This window comes from Neopsephotus bourkii, unplaced genomic scaffold (genome assembly GCF_033783945.1).
Source record: "Neopsephotus bourkii isolate Nb327-2 ecotype Australia unplaced genomic scaffold, CSIRO-AGI_Nbou_v1 NB_1760, whole genome shotgun sequence".
Classification (NCBI taxonomy): Eukaryota; Metazoa; Chordata; class Aves; order Psittaciformes; family Psittacidae; genus Neopsephotus; species Neopsephotus bourkii.
Genome location: NW_026902234.1, coordinates 10,418,755 through 10,440,310, shown reverse-complemented (window position 1 = coordinate 10,440,310; position 21,556 = coordinate 10,418,755). Strand labels below are relative to the sequence as shown.

General features: G+C 35.5%; 1 protein-coding gene across 8 annotated transcripts in view; it reads left to right on the top strand.

The window, feature by feature from the left end:
* Nucleotides 1–21,556, top strand: part of MYO16 (myosin XVI) — a 377,031-nt gene that overhangs the window by 189,454 nt on the left and 166,021 nt on the right. For all 8 annotated transcript variants that reach the window (XM_061377886.1, XM_061377881.1, XM_061377882.1 and 5 more), the window contains 4 exons: nucleotides 4,951–5,101; nucleotides 11,001–11,111; nucleotides 13,257–13,322; nucleotides 16,510–16,637. In XM_061377886.1, coding sequence (XP_061233870.1) covers nucleotides 4,951–5,101; nucleotides 11,001–11,111; nucleotides 13,257–13,322; nucleotides 16,510–16,637 — 456 coding nt within the window. The remainder of the gene's footprint in view (nucleotides 1–4,950; nucleotides 5,102–11,000; nucleotides 11,112–13,256; nucleotides 13,323–16,509; nucleotides 16,638–21,556) is intronic.

The following is a 21,556-nucleotide window of genomic DNA, read 5'->3' as shown; positions in this document are numbered from 1 at the left end:
TACAATGTTGATTTCTGGAAGAATGCTATGCATAGATGAGTGGAAGGTCAGTATCTTAGGCAGAAAAAGGTTTAGCAGTCAGTATGTTTGTTATGCTAGGTTATCAAGCAAACCTGGTTTCCTTTAGGCAAGTGTTGGGTTAATTCAAATGAATTCCTGTTATTGTGAAGCATTAATTGTATTAGAATATCTTTCCCTAGTTTTTATACCAAGCTACTGAGTGTTTTTTTCTATCTAATTTAGGAGGTGTGGACTAGGAAGGTAACTACTGTTGGTTGGCCCTAGCTGGCACTCACTGAGCTGCCTTACTCACTCTCAATAAGGAATTTATTGTCAAAGTAATGCTAAATTAATCACAGTATATATCTTCTGATACATATTTAAGTAAGTAAATACTAATTATAGAATCATAGAATCATAGAATAGTTAGGGTTGGAAAGGACCTTAAGATCATCAAGTTCCAACCCCCCTGCCATGGGCAAGGACAACCTCACACTAAACCATCTCACCCAAAGCTTCGTCCAACCTGGCCTTGAACACTGACAGGGATGGAGCATTCACAAATTTCTTGGGCAACCCATTCCAGTGCCTCACCACCCTTACAGTAAAGAACTTGTCCTTATATCCAATCTAAACTTCCCTTTTTTAAGTTTTAACCCATATTTTTTACTACAGTCCCTAATGAAGAGTCCCTCCTCAGCATCCCTATAGGCCCCCTTCAGATACTGGAAGGCTGCTATGAGGTCTCCATGCAGCCTTCTCTTCTCCAGGCTGAACAGCCCCAACTTTCTCAGCCTGTCTTGACAAGGGAGGTGCTCCAGTCCCCTGATCATGCTTGTGGCTCTCCTCTGGACTTGTTCCAACAGTTCCATGTCCTTTTTATGTTGAGGACACCAGAACTGCACACAATACTCCAGGTGTGGTCTCATGAGAGCAGAGTAGAGGGGCAGGATCACCTCCTTCAACCTGCTGGTCACACTCCTTTTGATGCAGCCCAGGATACGGTTGGCTTTCTGGGCTGCGAGTGCACACTGAAGCCGGCTCATGTTAAGTTTCTCATCAACCAACACCCCCATGTCCTTCTTGCAGAGCAGGGCTGCTCTGAATCTCTTCTCTGGCCAACCTGTAGCTGTGCCTGGGATTGCTCTGACCCTGGTGTAGGACCTTGCTGCACTTGGCATAGTTAAACTTCACCTTGTAAGGTGGCATCAGCCCACCTCACAAGCATGTCAAGGTCCCTCTGGATGACATTCCTTCCCTCCAGCGTATCAACCGAACCACACAGCTCGGTGTCCTTGGCAAACTTGCTGAGGGCACACTCAATCCCACTGTCCATGTCCATTTGTCATCTGTCTTCTTATACCACTGGAAATAACTACATAAAATACTTTTAAGACCCATAGGAGAGCATTAGGAAGTCTTTCTGCTGGGATTTGTGTACACTTCAGGAGCATTACAAGCACAGATTAGTGACCCTTTACTTAAGTGCTGTTTGTGGGGGATGCTCAGATATAACATCTAAACCAGCAGCTCTATGAACATCCATAAAGTTGATAAACAAATAACGAAGTACAATGCATAAGGCAAGGCAACTTGCATTTTTTTATTAATATCTAGCTTTGTTATTCATTATGCCAATATATTTGTAATAGAAACAGATATTTCAAAATCAGTAGGAGAAAGTGAAATAAAATAAACATGTTTGAGACAACAAAACAGAAAAGAGGCTACATTTTTCTTTTTGCAGAGCATTTCTATGTATGTAACAATGTGTGTTTCAATTATTATAGTGCTTGCAAAGACTATTCTAGTGTTTAATCCATCCTGAATTTTGTGTTATGTACCTTTCAAAAGTTTTTGAGACTGAAATTTCTGAAATTATGCATTTTACAGATGTTAACTGGTTTAGAAATTGTTTGAATTTGTTTAGAATTGCCTGTGGAAGGAGTACAGTAATGGAAGTTATCTCCAACAAAAGCTATAAGCTCAAAGAGCCCATGAAAATGTCACTACAAAATCTGCTTTGATATAATTCTTTTTATAAAATCTACCTGTTTAGAAGCTGCAGTAGTATGTCAAATATTGATGATAAAACTACCAGTTATTTAACTGTCATCACCCAGTATTTTTGTATTAGATCTTTTTTCTCAAAAAACAAGGACATGCTAAAGGATAGTTGATAGATGCTCAGTTTACCTAAAAACCAAACCAAAACCAACCAACCCTCCACAAAATTTCAAATTAATTCGATATATGGTAGTGTATACACATTAAAATGAAAATTATTATTCCTCCATATAACATGCAGGATTTTTTCCCAGTTACATGTGCCAGTAGCAGCAGTCCTACCTTGTTTAAATAAGATTACCCTAGATAACTCTCTTTCCTGTCTATTATGCAATATTATTTTGGCTTATGTCTCCCTTTGTGGTTAATTATCTATTAATTATCCATTAATTTTCATTAAAGAAGACAGTTCATGCTAATCTACTTGCCTACATTAACATAAAATCTTCTCTTACACTGTCTTATAGTTCAATTTCAATGACGTTGCTTGACTTCATATCGTGACTAATAGAAATACATATAAATGTGTATAGAAATATTCCTCTAAAAAGCTACGGTTTTCTGGAAACATTGTACTTTGTTTTGTTTTATTTTTCATAGTGTCTTCTTGCACCTGAGTCATAATGAGCTGTTGGAGTAATTTTAATATGTTTTAAATTTCTTGTAATCATTCACATTTTTGTTGTAATGTGAATTATGTGTCAGCATTTCCGTAACATAAAGTCCTATTAATATCTTGCAAACACACATGATCTATAGGCTATCATCTTGTACATCAACACATGCAACATGCCTGTTAAGTCCTCTTAAGTTCAAAATGCATCTGTAGATATAGTAGGCAACATTTTTCCCCACACTTTACTCTTTGCTGTGATTTACAGTCTACTTCTCTTTTGTGACATCTGAAAAGTTTAGTTGGTTGTGAGGAGTTTATAGCTGAATTTCAAGAAGTATTTCTAAGTTGTGTTGTATATTTAACACAAAAGTGGTAAATTAAATGGGTAAGGTTTAACTTTGCAGCAAAAAGATCAATCTTCACAATTTAAAAGAAATATCACATAAATAATAAAAAGTTGTAAGTGGCACTGCATTTAATATTTCAATTAATTTTTCTTATACTTTTCTTTGATTTTTTTCTTCTCTTTGTCTGTGATTAGATCTTTAAAATAATTCAGACCTGAGGGTTTTGAACAGTTTTGGACAATAGCAAAACACTACTCAAAAAGAAAAAAGTAATAATATATATTGTTTGATTCTGAGTCTGGATAAAATGCTAATCAGTATTAGTTATTTCTGTTTGTGGGTGCTACAGCTATTTAATTTCTTCTGCAGCCGAATTACTGTTGCAGCTTATTCTATGACATCTAATTGCCTAGTTCACAAAAATAGTTGGATAATGGCTTTTCCGTCCGAAGCAAGAAAAAAGGCAAAACTAGTTGGTTCTTAAATCTTTTGTCCATGTGACATAAACAGATACATGACAAAACAATCTTAGGTCAATCAAAGCAGTAATGAGAAATTTTTGTTTTTACAAGTGTTCCTTTAGACATTTTACATTAAAATGTCTGAAGCAAAACATAATTAGAAAGAATATTGTGTATATTCCTTTACAAAACGTTGAAACTAATTCTTTGTTTGCCAACGGGGGGGTTCAACAAAAGAAAGGTTTTGTTCCTGTATCTTTTATTCAATGGGAAACTACTTTGACTCGTTTTCCAATGAATTCTTCTTAGAAGGTGCTTTGCCTCTGCTTAAAACTGTACCTTTCTAAAGCTATGTGTTTTGAAAATGTACTGTTGGAAACAAAACTGTGTTCTGTTTCCAGCAGTTCTTATCCTGTATTGAAATCAGTGCTAGGTAAGGGTCCTCCATCGCTTAGTTTGAGTTAACTGTGTGTATAATCCTGGCTTTATTATAATCAGTAATCAAACTCAAGTAATTTAGAGTAAAAATGAGATTTTTTTAAACTCAGTTTGACAACTGGATTTTATTCCATAGTGGAATACAGTATTCCTGCATTCACACATTGAGCCCACATTTCTTTTCCAAGAAATTATGCGCACATTTTGGCAAGGAGCTGTGGTACACTCCATGGGATTGTCTCATTCGCACTGTCAGAGTCCAGACAGTTCTTTTATAAGAAATCCCAGCTCCTGGGGCTCATTCCTTGCTAATTCCTGTGCATGTACAACACTGCCAAAATCATCCAAAATTCTGGCATTGTTGTTTTTCCGAAGTATGATGTGGTCTGAAGTGTCAGTAGGGAATGTATGCAAGAATAGGCTTAATTTATATGTGAATGAGTATTCTGTATCATTTCAGTAGTTTCAGGATTTGGTTATTTGCTTGTTTGATTTTTTTATTTAGCATATCACAAATTCAGAGCACCTTTGGGTCATAAAATATGTCTTGGATATTGTCTGATTAAAAATAAGCTAAAAAGTGGTGTAATTTAAATTTATTAACTGCAATGATAGTATCTGTATTGAATTATTTTAAAACGTAAGATTTTTCAGAACAGTGTTGTGTAAGTTAATTGTGTATTTTAAATTCAGCTTCAAAATTGGCTATTGATTTGCAGCCTAGTGCTGTCAAAAGCAGACTCATGCATATTCTCTTTGGCTGTCTCAGTTCTGCTTCAGAAAAGATATGCACAAAGGTGAATGTTAAATCAAAGTGTTTTGCTCTGTGCCTTTGGCAACAGACCAACTTAATGTGAACAGTTTATTTCTCACCAATTTCTTTTTTGTACTTGAACCAGGAACTCATGTCCCAGCCCTGAATTGTTTCTCAGTTCTGTGGTTTTGCATGCACATTTGGCAGTGTTTTGTTCGCCTGACATCTTCAGGAGGAGTCTAATTGCTTTATTGATTCTCTTCGTAGCAATCCCCTGGCTTTACCGATTGCCAAGCAAGACAGTTTGCTGGAGAAAGACACCATGTTTAAAGATGCAGCTAAAGGCTTATGTAAGCAACAATCTCAGGACAGTGCATCTGAAAATGTCACTGTGAACATTACTACCAAACTTGAACAGGTAACGCATGCAGTTTCTTGAGCTGTTCATTAGTGCTTAGATCTGGAAATTGTAAACTTAATGAAGTCAAAGGCCACAGTAATTTTTTTCCCCTCCACTACACAGCAATATCATTTGCACTGTGAAGCCTTGTCTGCTTGATCACTCCCTGCAATCAGTCTGGCCCTGCAGAGTTCCCTCTGCAAATTGAACAGCTGCTTCCTGCCAGCTACTGGTGGCAGGTCTGGGGCTGTGGCAGTCAGAGGTCTCAAAGCTCCTCAAATTCTATTCATGGTTCACAACAGAGGAGGAACAACTGTTAATGCTGCCCAAAGCGTGCTCTTATCCCCAACTTCAGATTAAAAAAAAAAAACAAAATGAAACACAACCTAGCATACTGCAAAACAAACAAAAAAAATGTCTAAGGAATATTAAGTTGTAAAGTAAGTGACTGTAATTTAAAGATTGGAATTGACAGATCTACATCTGTAGTGTAAACTCCCTTTCTTGTCCTAATGCATTATGGTACAGGCACCGATTATTTTGATACCCTTTACAGTTTTCTCCACAGGATCACAATCTCATTCAGTATATAGGTTGAATGGAGAATGCAAAAGGAGGCAATTTTCTGTTGCTTGTAAAGCTAGTATGCCCTAACTTTGAAGGTTTAGGACTTAAATCTGGGATGGGGGGGGATGACTTTGTTTGGTTTTTTTGTTTGGATTTTTTTTTTCGGTTGGTTGGTTGAATTTTGTTCAAGAGATTTTTATTTTCTTCTACATGTATTTGGGAAACACATACTGCAGAAGTGTTTAGGCATTAAAAAAACCAACCAAAAAACCCCAAACAAAACAGCCACAAAACAACCGTCCCTCTCTACCTTTAGAATCGGGGGGTGGAGGAGAGAATTTCCATTTAAATTATTTTACTGTGGGTTTGAAGCATGACAAAGGAGCAAAATGCTGATTATATTTAAACCATGTTAATTTAAAAAACCTGCATAACTACCTTGGCAGAAGCATGCACACTCCATGGCTTTTTTTCTGAATGTGTTTCAGAGGAGCGTGTTGATCGTATGAGATCAATCAGTGAGTTCATATGTAAATCATACAAGTCAGTCTCTGAAATTCCTCAGCTTTGGGATCCCATAGAGCACTGAGTTCCCTATTCAGTCAGAAGATACCACAAGATATTTTGCACTTGGCTTACATCTTGTTTTCATGTCATACAGTTTCTGGCATTGCTGACTGTGCAGTGATATGATGAAATCACAGTCAATCTGAAAGAAAAGCACTGCTGGTCAGAAAAGTAAATGCTTGCAACCCTGTTAAGAGGAATATAACTGTAGGAAAAGAGAAGCATTTAGCCTAGGGCCTTGCTGAGAGTGTTGCTTGCTTCTAGATGCTCAACAGAAGAGTGGACAGGAACACATATACTTTCTTCTGCTTGATTCTGTTTTGGTGCAGACCTAGCTAAAGTTATTCAGATTTTCATAATCCTGAAACTAAACTTTTGCCTTATAGTTTTGTGTAGTAAAACATATGCAGAAACTGACTGGGAGAGGAACAACTGATGTAACAGGTGAGAAACAGCAACCAGAGGTTGTGTGAATAGTTTTGTCCTCCACTGTGATCTAGAGTCACTGCAGGGTCCCAAGGCAGATTTCCAGTAATTTTACTTACTGTTTCACCATACTGCAGTGGAACTTCTCACAGTAGTTACAATTCAAAGACAGAACAGCAGAATTAATAGTGAATCACTTTTAGCTCTATTAACTGAGAAATTTCTGCAGAAAACACCCTGTGAAATTCTGCTCTATGTGAGCTAGAAGGAATGCGTATCTTGTGGTCTTTTAGAAGCAGTAAAAACTACAAACCTTGCCCAGCATCTGCAGCTGCTGAACAAGGAGTGATGCTCCTGTGGAAAAGAATAAGCAGGAACAGTCCTACCTGGGAAAGCGGCACTAACAGGGGATAAGTTAGAAACTGTGCTGTTTCAGTGTGTTTTTAAATGACTGGTTGCATTAAAAAAAATAAATAAAAAAATCATAGAACTCTCTTGCTAAGGGTGTAATGAGCTTTAGCTCTTACAGACAAAAGAGGGTAAAACAGTTTAATCACTTCAGGAAACAGTTTAATTTTAGTAAACTTGAAGAATACCCGTATTTTGACAAATGAGAGTATGAACTTTTTTCTTTTGTGAAGTGACATAATTGTGACCCTGGGAATATGGGGATTGTGTTCTGTACTACGTGCCATGCATTATGAACTGTAGATATATACATGTATCTGTATTTGTGTACATAATATGTGCATGCTATTTTTCAGAGATGATACTTCCAATTAACACATTTCTATTTCACAACTTGGGAATTAAAATTTTTATTTAGTGCTGCTACCAAAGGAAAGCTTTGAATAACCCCTTTCCACTACCCCTGCCATTGGGTATGCTAATTCTAATGAGTTTCATGATCTTTTATTCTTACCAGTTGTGTTCCAAACTACACTGAAAGTAATCATGTTCTGTTTAATTTTTCAATAGGCTATGTGGAGTCATTACTTGGACTTTATGTTCATATATTATTGAAATAGATCAGCATGATATTTCATATGCTTTGTGTCAGAAAAATCATACATTCTTAGGCAATATGACATGCAGATTAAGCCTTTATGGAGGGATCAGAGGGAAAAAAATCATCTTATTACCTCTGAAAGATGCATTTTTAATAGAGAATGCTTGTAACTTTTTTGGCTTTGAGGAAACGAACAGCTCAAATTTATATGTAGCTTCAAGGTTTTTTAATTACAAAAGTGATGAAAAAGAGCCTTAACAAAATAATATTTCTCATGAAGTAATATTTTTGTTACATGAAGCATAGAAATGGGGCTCAAACAACTACATCGATAAAGCATTTGGGGTCTCTCTTGGCTTGTATTAGCTTTTGCTTTTTCCTAGGTAAAAGATGTTCTTTGATCATCTCTAATGTCAATGTCTGTGCTGCCAAACAAAGAAAGCAATATGAATAATTTCCAGAATTTTATCATAGCTGGCAGTTTCTCTTCCCCTCATCTGGGAAGGATATTTTTCTGATAGCAGATTGAAATTACTGGCCTGGAATTGAATTGCGTGCTTCATGCTGCAAATAAATGTAGATTAAACCTTTTCTTTTTCTTAACTGGGTCTTTTAAAAAAAGTATTTTGTCTTTTGTCTTATAATTCTTGTTTACATATTGTTGGCTATATGAACTGGGTGAGACAGTATCCCCTGATGCCCTTATGATTTTTTTTTGTATCATTTGCCACATACACAAGGGACATCTATGTGTATCATAGTATTACACAAGGGCTAGAATACTTACTTATTTCAGTGACATAAGTACATAAAAAAATAAAAATCGTTAGAGAATGTTATATGAGCAGATAGTGAATGCTGAATTCACCTGAGAGGGTGATCAGATATTGGAATAGAGTGCCCAGGGAAGTGGTGAAATCTCCATCCCTGGAAGTGTTCAGAAACCATGTAGATGAAGCCCTCAGTGACATGGTTTAGTGGTGACCTTGGCAGTCCTGAGGCAGCAGTTGGACTTGGTGATCTTAAAGGTCTTTTCCAACCGAACTGATTCTGTGATTCTAAGAGAAGCTCAGTCTCTGGCTCAGGGGTTCTGAGTTTTGGTAGCACACAAGGGAATATAGTGAAGACCTCTGCCTGCTTTTTTCCTGCAAAACAGGTGAGCACACTTATAAGGGAAGGAGGCCACAGTTCTGGCTTTCATCTGCTTTCCCTCTACAAGATGCTTAAAAAAGTTATTGGAATTCTTTTGTTCATTTTGCTCTATTCAAGTGTGCATCATCAAAAACAAAATGTCAAAATGTAATTTATTTTTTTGCCAAGTGGGATTCTTATTTTCTAGACAGGCTTACATCCAGCTGCCATGATTAAAACCAAAAAGAGCAAGAAATGCCATGCTGTGTGTGACAGAAAATCTGTGTTCACTTTAATGTGGTGGGAAGTAAAACTCTAAGCTAGGTAGACAGAAAGACAGATAGATATGGCAGGCAAGCTGTGTATTTGTCTTGTTTTCTTGTTTTAAATGTATGTTCTGAAAATGTAAATATTTTAAGAAAGTATTTTAATTAGAAAGGAAAAAGGAGAATAGTCACAGTAACATTTTGGTAGAATCCACCATTGTAGAACACACATCTTTTGGAAAAAAGAAAATAAAAAATTGGTGAGATGAGGACTGTGGAAGGTAAAGCTGGTGAAATATTTAGACAGAAAACCCCAACAAGGTTCTGTTTTATGTCACAAGGGCTAGTGATGTCTGGTGTTGTGATGTCTGGTCTGCATTTTTGTTTCTTCCTGGTAAAATAAAAGAGTAAGAAATGACATCTGGTTCATAACTGTTCCATGAATATTTTCATACTGGTATTCAGTACTCCTGTTTTTTGGAGAAACATACTGGCAGAGTCAAAGATATATGACATAGAAAAGATACAAAACTGTAATGTAATTAATCCTGCTCTTTTTTTTTTTTTTTTGGACTCCAAACTTCTCAGTGTTTGCTCATGGTCATCTGAAAATTTCATGTGAATGAGTATGTGCATGTTTCAAGAATCTTGAAACATTGAGACAAAGAGAGATTATTAGTCTTACTGCATTAAGATTAAATTCTTCAGCAATTCTGCACAGTGCAGCTCTGACAAATGCAGGAAGAGAGCCCAGAGCATCATGATTTCTGACCTAGATCTTGAACATATGGAAACAATAGAAGTTCAGTAGTTTGGGACCAGATCCCCAGTATTAAGCACCAGTATCCATAATCTTTGGGGCCTTCTCCTTGCCAGAAGCACACTCCATGTCCCCCCCCAAATCTCCCGGTCTGCTTGCTACTTCTGCTGCTGACTTCCTGCCACTGCCAGAGATTGAGGGTGATGAGTTGTTATCAAAGAAAGGGCAATATCTCCTTTTCTCCTGAGCCTTCATTTTAAGCAGAACAACAGAAAGAACAAATTCCATCTTCTTTGTCCATCCTCAAAATAGACACTGAGAGAGTATTTTAGTTACTGCTGAACAAACAATTCAAATTCTGCCATCAATCACGATAGGTTTCTGTTTCTAAGTATTCTTTTAGCATGCTACCATTTCTTTCATCTGACATAAGAAAGGACCCAGCCTACATTTTAAGTGTAGATAATAATTTATAAGCACAGAATTTAATGTATTAGTGTTTATTTTGTCTTTAATCAGATTTCCGTTATCACAAACTGTTTTTTCCTCCTGTCATTTTTTTTCCCCCCTTGGCATTTATTTTGCCTCATAGAGCTTATATTATTCCTTCTAAATCTCAAAAAAGTTAAACTCCTTTTATTCATCAGTTTTAGCTAAAGTAGCTGCTTCTGAGTCTCTTTTGGTCTTCTTGACAACGGGATACCAGTTCTTATTCACTTCCTTCTATCCTACAGGAAAAATGGTAATAGAGTTTTAAATCTGATATGACAAAGAGTAGTATAAGAAGAGCTATGTTAAATGCTGAACAATAAATAGTTTACAAGTGCACTAACTAGTCTTGATTTCTTTTGCCATAAACATTTAATGAAGAGAGCAGGAGAACTGCATTTAAGCTGGGAATCTTTATGGGTTCAGGAGTTTCAAATGGCACTGCAGTAGGGCCTGTGTTCTTAAGAGCCCATCAGATACATGCCGTTATTCACCTTAACATTGATAATATTTTTTTATGCTCTTCTCTTGCTTAAGAATAATGATTGGGGGGAGGAATGACAACTTTCCAGTTTCCTAATTCTCTTTTTTTCCCCACAAATTCTAGTAATCAAAGTTTATACTTTTTGTGGGTGTTAGAATATTATACTATGGAATGATCAGTTGTGAAGTTACTTTATTTCTCTAATTTGTGTTTTCTAGATCAAGCTAATGCCTCCAGCTCCAAATGATGACCTGGCTTCTCTGAGTGAGCTAACAGACAGCAGCCTGCTTTATGAGATTCAGAAGCGTTTCAATAATAATCAGATCTATGTGAGTTGTTACTCGTCTATCAACAATAACCTTTCAAAAAAGAACAAATGATAGAATAGGAAAAATAGGTTTAGTATCATAATTACTAGACTGTAACCTGGACACGTGACTAATATTTAAATGGATGATGACATGTGTGTAAGCCCCTCAATTTCTCAAGTTTATATAGGGAAGCAGAAATAAAAATGGATTAACACTTCAGATAAATTTGGGTACAATTTATGTGTGTTTATTTACAGAGGAAGTATATTGTTAAAAATCTATGGGTACATGTAATATTCTTCCTCAAACCACCAAAATATGCCTCCGTCTTTATAATCTTACTTTTAATAGCAAATATGAATAGTGGAAATTTTAAAGAAATTTAGATTTTAAAAGCTGAGAATTCAGCATGGGAGATTTATCTCTTCTTGTATTACAGAAATTGCTTTCTATATTGTAATGTTAATCATCTAGATACCAAATGAAATAATTATAGCAAGATTTTATAAATAAGATTTTATTACAAAAAGCAGGTTTTACGGGTTATGCCATAATAAACTGGGGAGGCATGTGGCTAGGCATAGATTACTTCTGGAGAAAAATCTGCACTTGCAAATTTTTGTATCCCTGTTCATACCTTATTCATAATTTATTTCTAAATTACTGAACAGCTGAGTGACATGTTAATGTGAAACATGCAAATAGTTTTTAAATGTGTAAGTTGATTGCACTGTTTAGACTAAAGGATGGGGAACTGGCATGTTGCTGTGAATACCTTTGAAATTATGGGAACTTTAATTCAAGGTGTTCAGCTTTCAGTGATAACAAAAATTCTGGGTTTTAGAATCATGGATAAAATTCTATTTTATTATGAGTATTTATTTGGCTTTATCCCACTTTCAAATATGCCAAACACTGATAACTTTAACTGAATTTGGGAGGATCCACATAAAGTTAGTACTTATAAAAACAAAGTCTTCTTTTATATTAGAATACTGAATATTTCACCTAAGGGGATCTCATACTCTGGTTGGACATTATTCTTAACTTCTGGAAATTTATAAGCAGGGATTCTTAATATTCTGCTCAACAGCAGCCACTGTACTTTGGCAGTGTCAGCATCAGTGCTGGAAATGCTTGCATCTTTCGGTGAGTTGGTTCTCAGACTTAGAAGGAAAAGTCCTTGTACTCCAGTTCCAAACCAACATTCTGCTTATCACTGAACATTTCCTGTTTCATGTTTTATGAAGCTTAATATATTCAGCAGAAAAGCCCAACAGTGGAGTCAGGTAGGTGAGAGAGAAATTACAGCGTTTCAGAAGAAAAATAGTACATTTACTATTAAAAGCAATATTTTCCACTTCCCCAAATCAAGACACTTCATTTTGAAAAAGGTAGCATGACTGGGAATGTTCACATGATGGTTTGCTGTTTGACCTCTTCAGAGTCAGAGGTCTGGCATTTTTGTATTCTAAGAGCATAGTAAAGCAGCAACTACTTATCTGAAGTGAGAAGTACAGCAGCAGGGGTGACCTACAGTCTTATGCTCACATATGAGTGTTTAAATATGAAATAATAAAATCTTGACACTTTTGCAAGTGGTTGATGGTTTGCTATTTTTAATATAGCCAGGATTTTTTTTTCCATATGCATGTACATATGTTCATATACACATACACATGCAGAAATACTTTCATATATATCAATTGCTCTGTCTTATTTCACAAGCAACAAATTTTAATGTATCAGTTCTGGGTAATCAATATAGTATTTATAAATTATGTCATCTATCCCATAAAAAATTGCATTTGGAACTTATTTATGTAGTAGGCATTCACATTTTTGTAGTTTAACAAGTGGTAAATAGCAAATAAACTTTCAAATAATCTACCAGTAATATATGCAGTGCAATTCTGTGCATAATTTTCCATTATGAATAAATCAGTTTTATTACAAAAAGAATCATTAATGCTGTCTGAATTGTAATTTTAGACTTCAGTTTAAAGTTATGAAATTAAAAGGTCTGATTTTGCAAATTATGTTTAACATGTTGATAGCTGGATTTAAGAGGCTTTGCCAAAATTCCTTTCTGGAAGAAAACCATTAGCATCCTTAAAGATTTAATTTATTACTTAGTAAAGCAATTATATCTTCTTTTTTCAGACTTACATTGGTGATATACTGTTGCTTGTTAACCCGTTTAAAGAACTTCCTATTTATTCTGCCATGGTAAGCATTCTATCTTTAAAATGTTACAGTGTGGGTCTTTTTAAGTGAATTTGTAAAGTCCATCTGGCAGTCCAAACCCATGAAATTAATTAACATGCATGCCATTTTTATGTTGAGAACATACTAGTTGTAATTTTTTTACCTTTTTTCTTTTTATTTCTTCCAAGATACCACCATTTTTTGTTGTGTCTTATTTGTAAAACAGCCATCTTGCTAATGTTTTGTATGAGCAGTAGCACTTATACTGTTTGAAAATCATTCTTGGTGTATAACATGACTTTGGTGGTTTCTATCATAGCCAAACTTGCAAAACTGAAATGCATACTTCATGCATTGGTTGTTTGAGTTCACCCCCCCCTTGCCCAAAACATGATTATGGAGATAACAACCCTGAATAGTACAGAAAGGCTCAAAATGTCTGTCTGTGCTCCACACCAGACCACTCTTTTCAGACACTGTACAGGCAATGAGTGTGAAGTGCTCATCATGAGCTTAGCAGCACACTGGGGCTGTCGTAAAGAGGTGTCTTGTGTTGGGCACAGGCAGTGTATGGGCAAGAGGGACTTGAGTCCACGTGTGCACTGTCATATGCATAAAGCCATATAAGAAGTGCTTCAGATGTTTCTCTCCTGAATAACAGTACCCTTAGATTTCTAATCTTTCACTTATGAGACAGAGTTAATTATGCTATGATTTACAAGAGGCTTATTATTCAGTACCTAGACATTGACACTAATTTAAGTAGATGCTGTAGATCAGTGGGAGTAACATAAATTCACATTTCATCTCTACTTCATCCTCAGCCATTTTAGAGACAGCGTTAGCATGTTAGTGTAACTTAATTCGTGTGTTGGTGTGTTGTGTCTGTCCTCTCCCCTTCTCCCCCCCTCCCCAAGTTATTTTCTTGTTGATGCACAGATGGAAATCATCCATCATCCCCAAGGTTTTAGATGATGGCATTGTTTCCTGTCACTGTATATTTTGCATTAGTAGCATGGTTTTGTGCACCAAAAGAGAACTGTAAAAAAAAAAAAAAAGAGTTCAGGTGGCAAGTTTGCATGTTAAAATGTTTCCTTGAGTGTTTTCTGCATCTTCTCTTGAGCTCTCCATAACAGATCTATTTTAGCAAGTTTAGCATGAGACACTTTTTGTCCTGTAATTGTTTTGGTCACCTTGCAATATCACTTTTTTTATTCCAGCATTACTATCTGCATGGTATTGTGCATTAGGGAGGTGTTTCCCAGATGAACAGAAGAATGTGGTTGTAAAATAGCTCTTTTCTGTGTTTTTTTAAATGCCCAAATGCACTGCAGCAGCTTAGCTGGTATTATATTGAAGTCTGTAAGTGTTCAATGGTCATTAACAAAATAACCATCTATGATGTCAGTTCCTTAGTAGACACTGACATGCTATACGATGTGGCTCATTAGTTAGCCCTTTTTTTTTTTTTCCAGGTGTGTGGTTTGTTAGCTGTCCATAAAAGAATGCAAAGATGTATTGGGCATGATATTGCTTTTGAAACCAGGATGAAGCAATGAAAAGATTATAATGTACATTTTTTCAGGAACAGCAACACTTTAGGTTTTTTTCCTCTCTTTTTCAAAAACACTTTCATAAGTCCTCAGCAATCTTTATTTTACACTACACTGATCTCCCAAACTTATTTCCAATAGAATTCTACTGAAATATTTTTCTAAGCAATTATTCACTCAGAAATGCCATAAAGGATCATATGTTAATGGCCACTTATATCCATTGCTTCATATGCAATTCAGTGCAGTTGCAAGGTGATAATATTGATCCATATTTGCACATAAATAGAGTGTACTACTACAGCGTACTACTACACTGTACCTTACAGTAGCACTATTCTACCAGGAACATGCAGATGTCACTTCAAAAGTAACTGTTGGTAGAAGCGCTTGTGCTATGGCCATCCTGCTTTGTTAGGTTTGTGCAGAATTTACTTGTGTTCAATTAGGGCAAATATATACTTGAAGTTGGTAGACAGGCAAATATCTAAGCATGCAAAGCTTTTGCAACATTATGTAATCAGCATTAAGTGTGTGAAGTTTTTCTTTCTTCTTTGTGATATGCCAAAGGTTTCTTGAGAATCGGTGGTATTTAATCTTGCTTAGTTGAGTAGCTCAAAGGCCTGAATGAGAAAAGGGGGATATATTGTGGAGGATTCATTCAGCCACATGATTGTAGATGCCTCAAGATTCAATAGTTTAATATCTAAATAAATGACAGGCATGGGACAGGAAGGAGTGATAAGCACCTGATTAGTTTGGAGAAAGGAGCAAATATGTGATGGCACTGTAGTGGAAAGGATGTTAGAATAGTTACAGAAAACAAGACATGATGGAAAGGAAGTGATTTGGTTAAGTGATAGAAACCAGTATAATTCTAAATACTTCATAGTGTTCCAGTTGTCCCCCAGCAGCTGTGGGTTTCTGTAGAGCCTGTGTTAATTTTCTAAACCCATGAAAAGATCTGAGAAAAGCCATATAAAAAGGTAGGTAAAATATTTATTTAAGAATATTTGTAAAATGGTGTGGTGTTTCTGCTCACAATCTTATCTAAATCACAGTCTGTATGTTCTTTATTATATGTATTTATTCTGAAAGAGCAGAATTGTAAATATTAGGGATTTATATAATTTTTCTAAAATCTACTTGATATGAGCTTGAAGAACATCAGGATATCCTCAGAAAAAATTAGGGGTTTAAATAGCAGATTATCATTTCTACTCATTAAGCTTTAAGGACTGTACATGTTGTCCCCTATGTGTACCACAAGAGTTATTCTATATTGCATGGAGCTTATTTGTGGGAGACTGTTCTGGCATGTAATAAATGAATTTGAAGTTAAGACATTGAAGAACTATAAACATGAGGTATAAACAACTAACTTACTAGGTTTTGTTTTACTCAGTGCACAGACCAGTATAGTTGAGCCCTCTAGTTATGTTTATGTTATATCTCTATTAGATAATCAGATCTATGCTTACAGCTCTGTTTTCTTTAATTAAAATCTTCATAGATACTATAATGGTACCACTTACACACATAAAGAGATTCTGTTCATAATGCTTAGTGAGCTTTACAAAAGGCCCAGGATTAGGAGGCTGAAATATAATTAGTTTGAAATGTATTGATCATGTTAATTTTCTGCAATTTTTCAGGTCACTCAGCTTTATTTAAGTAACTCTGGAAAGCTGTGTTCCTCACTTCCCCCACATATATTTTCCTGTGCTGAAAGAGCTTACCACATGCTATTCAAGGAGCGACGTCCTCAGTGCTTTATCCTCAGGTGAAAATTTATCTTTCTATTAACTAATTTGTAACTCCTGACTTTCAGCTGTTTCCCCTGGGCCTCAGCAGTTAAGGTTTTAATTTTATTTTTTCCTCCATCTGATTTCTTTCTGCGTACTGATCTTTGTACCATACATTAGAGCAAAACAGAACTGAAAAAGGTTTAATTACTTCTGAAGTTCATAAATTCTCTTGAGGAATTGCCACTCTATGGAGCTGCATCTAATTAGGAACAAAGAGTTAATAGTAAAGAAGTCAAAATTGCTGCGTGTGCCTGCTGTTGTATGGATCAGTATTAGAATTTCATAACAATAAAAATGGGAAGTGCTTGACTAGATTATAAACCTCTGTGTTGGGGCAGCTGTATTGGAGCATCTGCTCTGCCTTGCATGTTTATGTGGCCATGAGCTTAAGGTTTCCAACTTCAAAAAGGACTTTAACCAGTTTTTTTATTCACATTGTTGTTTCAAGGATAAATAACTTCAAGACTATGAATAAATGTATGAGAAATCTCCAGTGAAACGCAAATATGCCAGGACAAGCGTTGATTTCACTTGGAATTTTTCACCCCAAATCTGTTACTCCTTTTTCCTCTTCCACCCCACCTGAAAGCAATGAGTCCGGTGGATTTAAAATAGTTGCTCCAAGAAATTTTTTACTCAATCTTATCACTTTGACAGTTTCTCTACTCTGAAATATTGGCAAGGTTTTTCAGAACTTCATGGGAGACAAGAAAAAAAAACCCAACAGGTTGATTTTGCTATGGCCAGGAATAAAGGCTTATCCATTTGATAAATATTGTAATTGCTCTTGAGTTACCTCTAATTATAAGAAAATTTTATAACATGAAATGTTGAGGTTATGATAATCAAAAGCAGCTAAAAATGCTGCTTTAAAGTTACAGTAGTAAAAATGAACACATAAATACAATCCATTTATATTGCATTCTGTTTATGTGGATACAAGACGACTGAGCATTGAAGTTCTCTGTATTAAGTTTTCAAATACATATGACTACTGTAATTAAATGTTTCCTTTAAAAGCATAGTTCATAAAACAACATAGTTTAAAAATTTCTAAATTGCAAATGCATAAACTATTCATGTGTGGAACTAACTGTCAATTAGTTGAAACAAATGGTAACCTTTTTATAACCTAATCAGAATGGAATAGTTACTTTTTTTATCCAGAGAGCATTGACATTTAAGCCAGGAGTACAAGCAGTATTAGGAAGTTGCTATTGTATGTTCCTATTATCTTGTGGTAAATATCAACTTTTGTTTAGGTATAATAATTTTGATTAAAAAAAGAAATATCCAAAGGCACTATTTTCAGCATTTTCTTCAAAGGAGAAATTTGAGACACTTGCTAATTGGTTAATATATTGGTGAAGTTGCCTGTAAGTGTAGACAGAGAAGAAGCAGAAAATAATATTTACTAACACTTCAAGAAAAAGGCCCACTGCCAAAGTATTGGTAGTAGTACACAAAAAATATTGTACTTAATAATAAATGCTTTGATATTGGGGGAACTGATACAGCTACTCATAATTTCATATGATAATGTCAAGGCATGTGTTAAGCCCCACTGTCTTCACCCCTGCCCAGCCCAGTGTATCTTGTTATAAATCAGTGACTTGATGGAGAATTTGACAAGAGAATGCTCTGTCGATAGCATCAGCATTTGTTATTTGTATGTCTAGACATCTAGACAACTCATAGATATGCTGTCCTAAAGTATCCCTTATGTGGATAATTAATTAGAGCAAAACTGTGAAAATGAAATCTGAAAAGAAAGCATCTGGTAATTTAGAATAGGAGATAAGTATAGCTGGAACTCAACAGAAACAGCTAGGAACAGGTCTTTTTAAATAACTTTCTTCTGCTAGCCCTAAATGAGAAAACAGAGTAATTGGGATCTTTCAGAAGTTAATAAAGAGAAAATAAAAATGAGATATTCTTGTTATATTAGTCCATTGCTATAATCTAAATAATTAATACCTGAAAAGTAAAGCTGATACAGGAAGTTTTCATTGGCTTTCTGACAACAGAAATGACAATAAGAATCTGAAAAATATCCATAACGTAACTCAAGTTATTCATCTGCCCCTTTGCTGTCGCCTGATCATGTGTGTGTGCATGTGAGTGACCAAAATGGATTTCTGCTTTCTTGCTATTTCAGCTGTAGACCAACATTAGCTATCAACAAGAGAAGATTTTTCCACCACTGTGGGGGAATCATTTGTCACTTACATCTATGCTAATAAACAGCATGGAGTAGGCCCTGAGGGCATGTTGTATAGCATTCTGTCAGCTTTGCTTTAATTTTTTGCTTGAAGACAGTTATGTGGAGAAATTTTCAAGATCTTGTTTTTATTTCCTATAAGAACCAAATAACCACAATTCTGCAGTCCTGAAATACTCCATAATGCCTTCAGTTACAAAGCTGAGGTGTGAATATTTTCTGTGCATGCATATATAGTGTGATGAGTGCACACAGTAGCAAACTTTAAAAGTTAGAAACATACACTTCCCTGTAATGTGGAATAACAGGCTTGAGCAAAGATGGGACAGCTTAGAAAAGCACTCTGCAGCTAGAAAAGCCATTTCGTATAACAGCTGAGAAAGGAGACAGTGGGTAAACAATTAAAAAGGACTCATCCATGAGAACGTTACACTGGAATAAGCTGTCTAGTATTGCTTTTGCCTTTATACCTTTGGCTGTTTGTTTCTTCATTTTCACGCCATCCACACCATAACAGTATATATAACTCTCTTCTTAGTTCCTCCTGAAAAGTTTGAATTTATTATAAACAATAATATCTTTACAAAAGACTTATTTTGCGTGCATCAAGCTACCCGTATGTCTCTTCAAAAGGACTGGAATGAATACCAAAAAATGTACCCATATTCATGTTAATCCTGTCATCTTCATCAAGCTTTGTAGCTTATTTATTTACTTCTCTTCTGAAGCTTTAATCTTCATTTCCTCCATGAGGTTGCCATGTTACAAGATTTTTTCTTATTATTATTATTTATTTTTTAATTTTATTTTTTTTTATCTGGTCACTTCACAGCTGATCAAGTGTTCACTGACTGAAATTTGGTGTTTTACAACAGGAGAGCATTTGGCCAAATTATTTAAAAGTTTACTGCCAGTTATTTAGAATTACTTTTAGTTTATACTAAGCAGTGATCACTCATAATGCTTAACACAAAGAGGTGGCTTTGTATAAGCTACAAAAAAAAAGTTACAGAATAAAAGAATATCATGTTATGCTTTTATATAGCCAAAAGATAGACTTTTTGTAATTAGCTTTCATTGACTGTGTTTTGCTCCTGCCGTTCAGGATATGAAAATGCATTAAACACTGACAAAGTAAGTGAGAAGCTGTCTAGGAAGCTTAAGTATAGTTTATAGGCTTGTTAAAACCTAAGGATCCTTAGTCAAGCCAATGGTTTATGGGATGGTGATGGCTGATTTGGTGAATTAAAAAGTCGTAATTAATATATCAAATGAAATGTTACAATTTTGTATACATTAGCAGCCAGGAGTATCAATATCTAATTGTTTTGTTGTGATATAAATCATATTTTTAAGCCAAATAATCTGGAACAGAGAGAAATCCTTTTCTTCTGAAGTGTAACTCCTTTTGGAAGCTTATTATTTTCTCATGTTAGCATCACCACAGGCATTCTGTTCAAGTTAATACTTTTTTTTTAATTATAATCAAATGTATTATACATGCAGAGAGCTACTGCAGTACACATTATATTTAGTAGTCTTTCTTGCATATTTATTTTTAAATCTTGAAACCACAGTCATAGATCAAGACCAAGTGGCTCACCTACATACTCTGCAAATTGAGAAGAAATTATTCTAGCCCATTAAAAATTCGTAAGCTTATTCTCTCTTCCCTGGATATATCATGCTATTAGAATGGAAATTTTAGGTAGCAATGATCACCATTTAGGGTGTTAGAATGAGAGATTGGTTTCAGAATTTCATACAAAATAGCATGCATATCTATGTTCATGTAAATCTTGCTTTAAAATTGGTGGAAATCCTATCAGAACAAATTCTGTCAGAAATTTTCCAGCATTTCTGATTATAATTTAAGTACTGAAGAAATAGAGCTTTTTGTTTGTTTTGTCTTCACTTGTGAATGTGGTACCTTTGCTCAGTATTAAAAATGGAACACAGACAAATAAACCCCTGTCACTTTTATTGTCTGAAACGGTAGGTACATTCCTCCTTACATGGTTTATGTCTTGTTGTTTTTCCATAAACAGACGATTTATAGGATTTGTTTATACTGAAATTGACACTTGCTCAAACAATAATGGTCCAGTTAATCTGAATTCATAAAAATCTAGAGAAGCCTGGCTAATATGCAGAAAGTTAGAGTAAGCAAGATGTACTTTTCAGTGCTTGCAGGAATTACTTCTTAAAATTTTGACTGGGGTTTGCTATTTTTCTGACTTTTAGCTGGTCTTCCTTTTTTAACTAGCTGTGCATGATGGTTCTGTCATTCCACATCCAAGTCACCCTCCAGCCAGTAACTTTTGAACACACTGGCCACTAATAGCCATGGTGTTCTCAGAGCTGGGGTGTTCACACAGGCTTCGTGGTTTTGGGTGACCCATCACTAAGTCATTGTAACTCCAACCACAGCTATTTTGAAAGGGAACAGCGGGGCAGTTTGGCAAGCACATGCTTAGCTTTGAGCTCACTGCATGAGTGGCCCAGTGACCCAGTTAGACTGGCACAAGATAACAGAAGAGATGGATGATAATCCAAGTGCAGTGGATTTACAGGGTTAAGCTTCTTTAGTTCCCCAGCTTGTAGAATGTCTTGTGGTCTTTGCTTCATGTATTTCTATTTCCATACTTCAAACTGGACATTTTCATAACAATT